We start from the raw sequence: 11,050 nt of genomic DNA, 5'->3' as shown, positions 1-11,050 counted from the left end.
ATTTTTTCACAGATGAATTGATTATACTATATCAACAACTGTAGTAAAATCATGTTAATTGTTCGTTAATTATCATATAGTTTCCTCTAAGAAAAAAAAACCATTCTCTGTGTGAAGTATATATATTAAATGACGGAATTTTCAAATAGATTCCTGCACGTGTGTAGACAAACTACACATAGGGAGAATACACGGTCTATAAAATGTGTAACAAAGCCCGAACTGGTCGGGGATTTCTATTCTGACAATCGTTTAATATTTATGAATCAGAATTTGTATTCATGTGATATAATTATGAAAAAAAGTTCTGTCTGCCATCGTAACTTCTCTGGTTGGCCCCCCCCACTTTCGCGATGCTAGTCCGTTTTACAACTATAACACGTGTGTGTAAAAAAAGGCTATAATGCACTTTAATAGGGCGTGTACCACATGTGTACATCTCGTTTATTTTCACCTTCGCTTTTACAACTTGGAAGAGAATGGAAATATTGTCTAGGGACATAAATATGATAAAGAAAGTCTATCAACACATCGGGAACTTGCATCATTTCCTACTTATGTGGTGGATTTTCTCTATAATAAACAGGTCAGGACTAAGGCTTTCTGCGAACTAGCTGTTTTCCCAAGTTAAGTGGGAATGGTGTACTGGTAAGGAGAGGGAGAGAACAAAGGAAATTAATTAAATGCTCCATTTTATTTAATCCGAGATTACATTTTATTCAGACTTTTTAAGGTCACATTTGAACAATTTTCAGCTTCTTCTCTGCAACCGCTCAACCAATTTCAACCAATTTTGACACAAAGCATCTATGGGTAAAGGGAAACAAAAATTGTGAATTTAATGATCCCTTCCCCCTGGGGCCTGAGGGGTGGGGTCAAAACCACTAAAATTAGTGCAATCTTTAAAAATCTTCTATACTCCTGGACATTAAGCAGTCAAACTGTTGGCATGATTGTAATCAGCATTGAGTCCTTTACCAAAGTTGTGAAATTCATGGCCCCAGGGTCAGGGTGCTAGTGCTGGTGCAGAGCTAAATAGATTACATAGTGAAAATGCATTATTTCTTTGAAAATCGTCTCTCCTCCTAGGCATTAAATAAAATAACCAAGTATATAGTTATGTTGAATAAGGTTGCCTCTTCCAAAATTGTTAATTTCATGGCCCCAGAGTAGGGGATGCTAGTGCCAGGGCGGGGCTAAATAGATTATGTAGTGAAAATGCATTATTTCTTTGAAAATCTTCTTTTCTCCTCCTGGGCATTAAATAAACTAACCAAGTACTTAGTTATGTTGAATAAGGCTGCCTCTTTCAAAATTGTGAATTCCGTGGCCCCTGGGTCAGGGGTTCTGGTGTTAGGGCGGGGCTCTATTGATTATATAGTGAAAATGCATTAATTCTTTGAAAATCTTCTCTGCTCCTGGGTATTAAACAAACAAAGTACATAGTTATAATGAGCGAGAATGCTTCTTCTAAAATTGTGAATTTCATAGCCCCTGTGTCAGTGGTTCTGGGGTTAGGGTGGGGCTCTATTGTTTATATACTGTGAAAATGCATTAATTATTTCTTTAAAATCTTCTTCTCTGCACCTAGGTAAGAAATAGACCAACGAAGTACATGGTTATATTGTAGAAGGCTGCTTCTTCCAAAATTGTGAATTTCATGGCCCCAGGGTCAGGGGTTCTGGTGTTAGGGCAGAGCTCTAATTATTATATAGTGAAAATGCATATATTCTTTAAAAATCTTCTCCTCTGCTCCTGGGTATTAACCAATGAACTATGTACATAGTTATAATGAGGAAGGATGCTTCTTCCCAATTTGTGAGTTTCATGGCCCATGGGTCAGGTGATCTGGTGTTGGGGTGGGGCTCCATAATGATTATATAGTGAAAATGCATGAATTTTTTGGAAATTTTTTACTTTGTTCCTGGGTATAATGCCAATGATATAAGTACATATGATGAAGAAAGATGCCTCTTCCAAAATGGTTAATTTCACGGCCCCTGGGTAAGGGGTACTGCGGATGAAGGGGGGGGATAGTCTGAAAATCAAGTAATACTTTGAAATCTGCTCATAAAAGACATTGATATTAATCAAATAAAATTTATAATAAAATTTCCAAAATTTTGAAATATGTGGCCCCGCGGTCAGTGGTTTCTCTGGGTTGGTGTGCACAACTGGTGGTTATAAAGTGGAAATGCATTTTCTCTTCATTACTCTGATCTACCTGTGGGTATTAACTAACCAAAGTAAGCATGCTAAGTGTATAGTTAAGATAAACAATGGTGGTTTTTCAAAATTGAGAATTTCAAGGCTATTGGTTTAAGATAGTCGAACCAAATTCAGTTGTTGGAAAGTTACTACATGATACTCAGGTGACCTATAAAACCCGTGGGCCTCTTGTTGTGCATTAAATTGGTTTGAACATATTTTATTGTATAAATACTATACAAATGGTTTGAGCACAAGTTCTAACAACTTACATTGTTACAAATAAAAAAGAAAAAAAATTGATATACAAACATTTTTTGTTTAAAACTTACATTAAAAATTAAATAATCATTAGTTTTGCATGGACACTAAATATGAATTTCTAGTACACTTATATATAAATCAGATAATATTATATTTTTACCATTAATTAATTTTTTTTATAATACACGTATATATGTAATTCCTAATTAGTACAAATATCTCTGCAAAGTAAATTAAGGACAGATGATACAAACAAATTTTAGGTCACCTAATGCTATCCGTTTTCGTCCGTCGTCCATTAACATTTGAACATTTTCAGCTTCTTCTCTGAAACCGCTGAACCAATTTCAACCAATTTTGGCATATAGCATCTATGGGTGAAGGGGAAAAAATTGTGAATTTCATCATGTTCATGGTCCCTTCCCCCTGGGGCCTGGGAGTGGGACCAAAACCACTAAAATTAGTGCAATCATTCAAAATTTTCTTCTTTACTTCTGAACATCAAGCAGTCAAACTGTTGGTATGATTATAATCAGCATTGAGTCCTCTACCAAAAATGTGAAATGCATGGCCCCAGGGTCAGGGGTTCTAGTTCTAGGGCAGAGCTAAATAGATTATATAGTGAAAATGCATTATTTCTTTGAAAATCTTCTTTTCTGCTCCAAGACATTAAATAAAATAACCAAGTTCATAGTTAAGTTGAATAAGGCTGCCTCTTCCAAAATTGTACATCTCATGGCCCCAGGGTAAGGGGTTCTAGTGCTAGGATGCTGCTAAATAGATTATATAGTGAAATGCATTATTGAAATTCTTTTTTTCTGCTCCAGGGCATTAAATAAACTAAACAAGTAATATTAACTTAAGAAAAATATACCAAGCCAGGTGAATTTTATTAGGAAAAGCAAAATGGTAAAATCAGCATATGTGATATTGCTGTTTTTTTTGTCATTTTCTTGAAAAAATTCACCTTGCTTGGTATATTTTTCTAAAGTTTATATTACACTTTAAGAACCAAGGTAGCAGATTGTGAAATTTGTTTTCACCTGTAAACCTTTACTGAGTGTGATTTGTCTATATTTGTTTTTTTTTATTGAAATATTACTAATATTTTCCAAGTCTATTTCATTTTCCAGTACTTAGGAGAAAAAATTCTAAGAATTATCCACTTTTCTAAATGTGTGACATGATATTAAGTCTCTTCCGAAGAAAAAAAATTGTTTGTATCATCTGTCCTTTAAACTCAGTTCTTTTTTTTTTCATTCTGAGTATGATCTCTTTATCGGAAAGATTTAATTAAGTTATGATCCAAATTCATTCAATAATTTTAGTGTATTGTCAAAAAAATTATCTATCTTTGAATGGATAGATTATCCCCCCCCCCCTTTCCCACGAAATCATTTTTTATAAATTTTCTTTTCATATACATGTAATATGATCATAAATTTTCTTTTTAAAAATATTATTGATATGAATTGTATTTTAAAATTATCAATAGGGAGAACTTGATTAATTGATATGTTATAAAACAAGTATTTATTATATGTATTTTGATATTGAACTTATACACCACAGGTAATAAGCCTAAAACAGACTACATGTATAAACAGGTGACCACTCAGGTTGTGAAATCCTAATTTTGGCTAGATGGGAATAAGACATTTAGAATTTTGGCTAAGAGGGAATACTGCATGGGCAGATTAGCAGCAAATATTTGCAGCAAAGCAATATTTGCGGTAAGGGTTGTTATATGTAGTGAACTGTGACTGGTTAACAGTAAAATCTTATCTCAAAAAGTAAAGAGAGCTTGTGATAAATTTATATATCAATGCAATCTTAAAACGAATTCTTGAGAAAGAAAGGTCATTTTAAAAAGAGACAACAAAACGAACAAAGTGGGAAATGTATACGTATACTCAACAAAAAAAGAAACGCATATTCAGATTAAACATGATAACAAAGTTTTCAGTTTAAACCTTAATTTTTAAAAGTGATTTTAGAGTGTGTTGTGATAAAAATCAAACATGTCCTATGTTCCAAATTGACAAGTTAAGTTGATGTCATAGACGTCGCCTCCAAATTCAAGAGGCATACTCCTTAACCAATCCATATGTCCTTTGCCACCTCTCAGCGCTAGTGGATTGCCACTGTACGGACGTCATGTACGAATACCACAGCTCCTCTCAGTCTCTTGCAAACAATTTGTGCACTATATGGTGATTTCAGCAGTTTGTACAGCAGTTCTGAGTTCTGTGCTGAAGGACGATTCAGCAGTTTGTGGTACAGCAATTCTTGGTCTGTCATTCGTATTGCTGATGGGGAGGTTTAACTGCTGCAAAGATTGATGTACATCAAATGCAGTTGATACTCCCAGTTGCGGCTCCTGTCTGTTAGATTGTGGTATCCAAAATTTCATCAACATTGCAATCAAAGCAAAAATATGGGTTTGATAGGAGTGTTTATTGTTTCCTAAATCCAAAATTTACAAAATAGAAACAAGATATGCACAAACACTATTTTCATAAACATGATTAATCAAGGGAAATAATTCAACAATTGGGGTTTAAAAGCCCATGATGTACTTTAAATAGGTCACAGGTATCCAATGATAAAAGATATAGTTGTTCCATAAACTTCTTTAAAATTTCTTTATGAGTTAAACAATATGCGTTTCTTTTTTGTTGAGTATAGAATTTTTGCATGACCAGTGTGAATTTTTTTTTCAATTCCTTAAAGTATTACTTTTCAGAAAATTACAGGTTTCAGAACCCCAAAAATTCTATTTTTATGGAAAAAAAAGAAAAGTAAAAATATTTAAATTTCAGTATGCCCAATAACGAAAATATTGCTCAATACTTCTCCCCCTCCCTATTGTGCGCATGCGCAGAAAAGTTGATTCAGTTTCCATATTTACCATGGTCTCAAGTACCCAGGAATGATTAATGTAAGTTGACCAAAAATTTTAATGCGATCTTTTTTAAAACGTTGTTAGAACATTCCGGGAATTATATTGTACATTTTTTCCTTACATATCTTAGCTATATACTCTATATATAGTTTTCATAAGTCTTTCTTTGTATGCTACAGATATTGTAAAAGAAAGACATGATTTTGACTTATTGTGTTACTTTAATTACTCGTGACCCCCCCCCCTACCCCCCTCCCCCCAATTCATTTTGAAACAACTGTTTAATCATTCTTTTTAAAAAGTTGTCTTATGGAATTGTAGGTTGAAACATTATTATTTGAATCTACAAAACTCAACAATTTCTGAACACCATCTCCATTTGGAACAGCAATCATGTTTTTGATAGCAGAATTTTTTCCGACAATGCACTTCATCATTTTTGTCATCTTCACAAGCTCTCCTTTGTGGGGAGGAGGACCGGAAACCCTTGGCTTGCGAAGATGCAATTTTGCGGTAAATTTACTTTTGAAAAGTTTCACTTCAAGTCATGAGTATGTTTGACGGAGTTGGCATATGATGCATCGATCGTGTGTCATGTACAGCAAGTTTTTTCCTTCCATTATGACATCTTTTTAAATATACTAAAACTTTTGGAGGTATGTTTGCAGGACATACATTGATAAACATATAAATAATTTTCTTTAAATAGTCAAGCCCTACCCCCGAGTTTTACACATGACATCATTGATCTGTTAATGAAATAGTTGGCTGGATCCAAGTTTATTGCCGAGATTTTTAAAATTTCTAATAGGTAGCAAATTTTTAACGAATAACCGAGTAAAGAAAGTCGATGCCTAGTCGGTATGAACGAACGATAATCGAGTACTCGAATATTCCTTGACAGGCCTACTTCAAACATCGTCGGTAACCCACGAGTGATTTACATCGATTCTCTTTTGCGGACTCAAAACCCGTGGTTTGCGACGTTGTACTTCAAAGAAATGATATCACAATTATATATTTTTCTATATATACATTATCATGTATATATAGATATATATGTATAAATGCAAGTAAGTTGTACAATCTTATCTTTGATAGCTCATAATTTTGGTGGCATTTCCGCATAGATTGTTCTACAATGGCCAACACAGCCCAAGACGTCATAAAATGTTTGCTGTGTCGTGGAGGGGTGAGACGGTACTGTATCGTTTGCAAAAGGGCTTTATGCGAAAATTGCGAAGAAAAACACATAAGAGAAAATGGAGAACACTTTGTTACAGATTATTCTAGTAGGAATGATGGTAAATCAAGCATATATGTATGTGCATTGTATAGTAAAATATAACAATAAATAAATAAATAGAAATTAAAAAAAGAATTAATAACCTTGCTATCAATTTATTTAAAAAAAAATATTTGAGATAGCTTCTAGACATATTTTCTTACCAATTTTACTTATCTGTTTACTCATTTACAGTTGCTGAAAAAACGGAAGGAGAATCTTGGGTTCCACCTATCTTAGATACAGGTAGTGTGAACATCTAATTATATTTTTAAAAAATCGTTAATTATCTAGTATATCTGCTTCATAGAAAATTTCCTCTTTTGAAAGGCGCCTCAAAAGTTAACAATGTTATCTCAGATGCCTCACCCAGCGACAAGAACTATGCACAAAAAGACTGTGATGATCAACAAAATGAATGTAGTACAGTGGTAAAGGATAGTTTGATTTTGCGCGAAGAGCAATTTCAAGAACACAAAACTGGCATCGAAGATCCCAATGATGACCGTAGAAAGGTAGATCAACATGAAAAATATTTATATTTCAATGTAAAAACCTATACTTAAAGAAGATTTAATTTTATTACTATAATTTTTATTCAAGTCAGCCCCAAATTCCCCCCATACTGAGAGAAGTGAAAAAACAATTTCTTCTCACAGGGAACTTGAGAGGAAAATTAAAATGCTTTCAAAATTTCATTGTACCACCAAAGAGGAAACAAACGTCTAGGTATATTGTGAATCTATCCTGAATGCTGATGTAGATGTTATAGTGAATGCTGCTAGTGAGGATTTAGGTCATCGCGCAGGCGTGGCAGCAGTTATAGCAAAAGCTGCAGGTCAAACACTAACAGAGGAATCGAAAGCATATATCGCAAAATATGGAAAGTTGAAGGTCACTCAAGTAGCCATGACATCAGCCGGCAAGCTGGACTTTAAGTTCGTTTTGCATGTTATTGGACCAAGATGGAAGAAGTACCCGAACAAAATGGACTGCCTTTCTGATTTAAAGCAGACAATCTTAAATGCCCTTGAAATGGCTCAAAGAAAGAGAGCAACGTCTATTGCCTTTTCAGCCATTAGTGCAGGTATTGAATGTGAGGTGCTTTTTTTGTTTTAGTTGCAATTTTGTTATATCACCTATTCGAAAAATTGATACAAATTTGAATCTATTAGGTGATATTCTTCATTCAAACTGAATACCAAGTCTAGTAGGCCTAAGTGATAACTTATTCAAATTCATGATATCTTTTATGTTAAAGTTTTAAGCTACAAAAGTATATAAGGGACATGCGTTTCTTTTTGTGTGTTTTGGACAGACCCTCAAGAATACAAAGCAGCAATGCTCGATTTTATTTTATAAATTTTAGCTCACCTGAGCTAAACTCTACAACACTGTAATATTTTATGATTATTAATTCTTTTGATTGAAGGTGAATTCGAAGCCCCAAAAGAACTGACTGCAGAGATATACGCTGTTTCTGTTCACGAATTTAGTAAAGATAATGGATTGAAAAGCTCGATACGGGATATACATTTTGTTGATATAGACCCTGTCATGGTACAAAACATAAGAGAAGCTTTTGAAGACTTCGAAAAAAGTAAAACTTTAATTAACATGGCCACAATAAAGCAAAAGTATCCGCATATTCAGTGGATTACTCCATCAAGCTCAGAGAAAACTCTGGAACTTAAAAAAATCAGTATGGATGTTCCGAAAGAAACGGCAAAATACAAACAAGTTGATCTTCCCGAGGTAAATAGGCCATTCATCTCAACAGAAAGAGGAATACCTAGTGCAAAGCTGGTAAGACTTCCAGACACAACACTAGGCCACATTTGTGTGAAAGGTTTTCAGTTTAGTAATGGATTAATTGTCAAGATTTACACCGGAAGTATAGTGAAGTTCCATGGAGATGGTATCGTTATAAGAGTTGACAATCTTTTGTCACGTGCTGGATTCTTGAAAGAGGCAGTCAGAAAGGCCGGAGGTCAAGAATATGAAAAAGATTTTGAAATAATGATAAGAGGAAAACGCACGGCCAAATTAGGTGATATCTTCCACTGCAAGGGAGGTGCACTTGGAGCTAAATATGTGACGCATTTGGTTCTTAATCAGTTATATACTACAGAGGATCGCATATTGGAGGAGTACAAGTTTCATCTTGGGAAACTGATTGATGAAATAAATATTCGGCTCTGGAAAAAAGTCGCAATTCCGCTAATTGGAGGAGGTTGGTGATTTTATTGAAAAAAAAAAATGTTTTTTTTTAAATTTACATTTATCTTAATGAAATGGTGATTGTGTGAACAGGGTTAATGTCGATGATATTCTTTTCTTTCATTCAGGTTTTATCGAAAAGGATAAGTCTGGTCTCCAAAAATGTTGCCAGGCCTGGTTCTACGTTTTTTCAAAATTTGCTTTTGAAAGACAAGATACCTGTCATATTGAAGAGATACATCTTGTCAACCATAACACGAAAGTTACATCTTCCCTGATTGATGCTTTTGAAAATAATAGCTGTTCTGATGTTTTCAAATCTGCGCATGCGTCGCTCTTCAGGAGCAAATCGGGAAATTTTAACAAAAGAAGTAGCATGGCGGAGTCTGAGAGGACATATAACCATTTATCTGAAGATTTCAGCTTGCAAAGAGCAAGGACTTGGGATCAGCTGTGGCAATCAGGGGAACCACCCTTGACACTCAAAGAACACAGACGTAATAGTGTTAAAGGAAACCAACCTGAAAACGGAACAATGAAATGTAAAACTAAGCTTTTCTCTTTGCCAGGATACGAGAACCATGGGAGTATAATAATAAGGTACCACTTTCCAGATGGAATCCAAGGGTTGAGTATATAACCAATAATACTGTATGTCTTTGCTGGGAAATTGCGGTATCACAGATAAACATCAGTAGTATTGCTTAAAAAGATTAATTGGCAAAACGCTATCTAGGTTCACGTTAAAAAAATAGTTCATGATTGATTTTCCCAGTATTAGATGACAGATCATATGAGTTTTTTTTATTCACATCTCTTTTACAATATTATAAATTGAATTATTATATAGTCTATTTATATTCCCTATATAATCTATACAAGCGCAAACAGTTCATAACACTACATATTCACTGGATTTGCGGCCGTATTCACCGGAGGGTCATTGCGCGTGCAGCGGCATTGTGACGTCACAATCAACACCTCAAACAACGTTGTAAACAATGGTTGCAACGGCCGCAGCGAGCTACGTATCTGAGCTGGAAATATATCATACAAACCTATTGTAGGATTAATTTTAAACATTTGGATGTCTTAAACAGCAAAACTCGCGGATAGAAAAACACGGAAGTGACAAACTGCAATCTGGACATTTTTTTTCAACGACGGAAGTTTGTTATAATGAAAATGGTGTCACCATAAGCCTTCGATGTTTTAGACCTAAATATCCAAATTCGGACTATATTATAAAACAATTATGGACTCTCTTGGTGTTGAATATGGTTTGTTATTCACCAGCAAAATATCCATATTGACCTCGGCTTCGCCTCGGTCAATATGAATATTTTTCTGGTGAATAACAAACCATATTCAACACCAAAAGAGTCCATAACTATATTAATACATGATGTGTTTTTTAATAGAAAGAGGGATAACGGAGAGAGAGATAGGAGAGAGAGAGAAGAGAGAGAAAGGAGAGGGAGAGAGTTAAGAAAAAAGTTGGTTCCATCTGTTCCACTGCGCATCAAATTTTTCTTTTCCACTCTTTCTATAAGAGATAAATTTGTGTGTTTCATAATAAAACTTCATTTGTGATATTGCAGCACATAAATTCAAAGGTTTCTTAGTACATCTTGATGTGTAAACATAATATTTCAGCCAAAGGATAAAAGTATTTTGAATATCAGTATAATTCTCAATGTAACCTAAAATAAAAGATTTTTTCGTAATATTGATGACTAGACCAGACTTATCTTCAAGAAAAAGTACAAATTCTTCTTGAAATAATTGTGTATATTCACATTAATTCGCATAAAAGGTGTTCTATTGTTTCTTCTTCCGTGACAAAAATTGCAGTACTTAGAGTCATTTTTGTTAATTTTGAATAAAAATAAATTTGTTGCTAAAATTCTGTTTATAATTCTATACTGAAACCATTGGAGTTTACAGTCTTTTGTCACTCTGAAGGGTACTTTGTGGATTTTTTTTCCATTCCTTATTGTCGATCTGTTAAATCTTACTCCACTTTGTTTTACCTGTTGACACAGAAGAGTTGATTAAGAATTTCATAAAAACATTTGGATTTGTGACATTTTATCAACTTATAAATATTTCTCATAACTAATGGGTTTTTCTAGCTTTTTGATAGGTATGTCAAGGCCAGAATTTTT

General features: G+C 34.1%; 2 protein-coding genes across 2 annotated transcripts in view; both read left to right on the top strand.

Moving 5' to 3' along the window:
• The first annotated feature begins 476 nt into the window (after positions 1-476).
• Positions 477-11,050, top strand: part of LOC134275893 (protein mono-ADP-ribosyltransferase PARP14-like) — a 29,849-nt gene continuing 19,275 nt past the window's right edge. The window contains exons 1-2 of the mRNA XM_062758174.1: positions 477-586; positions 6,479-6,681. Coding sequence (XP_062614158.1) covers positions 6,519-6,681 — 163 coding nt within the window. The 5' untranslated portion in view covers positions 477-586; positions 6,479-6,518. The remainder of the gene's footprint in view (positions 587-6,478; positions 6,682-11,050) is intronic.
• LOC134275894 (protein mono-ADP-ribosyltransferase PARP14-like) lies at positions 7,288-9,530 on the top strand. Its single transcript, XM_062758175.1, has 3 exons — positions 7,288-7,749; positions 8,095-8,895; positions 9,011-9,530. Exons 1-3 carry the CDS (start codon positions 7,572-7,574, stop codon positions 9,520-9,522), a joined length of 1,491 nt encoding a protein of 496 aa, XP_062614159.1. The 5' UTR covers positions 7,288-7,571; the 3' UTR covers positions 9,523-9,530.

The sequence above is a fragment of the Saccostrea cucullata genome, unplaced genomic scaffold, assembly GCF_032062105.1.
Source record: "Saccostrea cucullata isolate Sc308-1 unplaced genomic scaffold, CSIRO_AGI_Scuc_v1 ctg628, whole genome shotgun sequence".
Taxonomy (NCBI): Eukaryota; Metazoa; Mollusca; class Bivalvia; order Ostreida; family Ostreidae; genus Saccostrea; species Saccostrea cuccullata.
Note: the sequence above shows the minus strand (reverse complement) of the source record. Positions and strands in the feature narration are given on the sequence as shown.

What these genes read in the sequence shown, in the direction of transcription:
- LOC134275894 (XM_062758175.1), top strand. Translation starts at nt 7,572, where the DNA reads ATGACATCAGCCGGCAAGCTGGACTTTAAGTTCGTTTTGCATGTTATT. An exon ending in CTTTTCAGCCATTAGTGCAG is followed by an intron (nt 7,750 to 8,094) that starts GTATTGAATGTG and finishes TTTTGATTGAAG; the next exon opens with GTGAATTCGAAGCCCCAAAA. An exon ending in AATTCCGCTAATTGGAGGAG is followed by an intron (nt 8,896 to 9,010) that starts GTTGGTGATTTT and finishes TCTTTCATTCAG; the next exon opens with GTTTTATCGAAAAGGATAAG.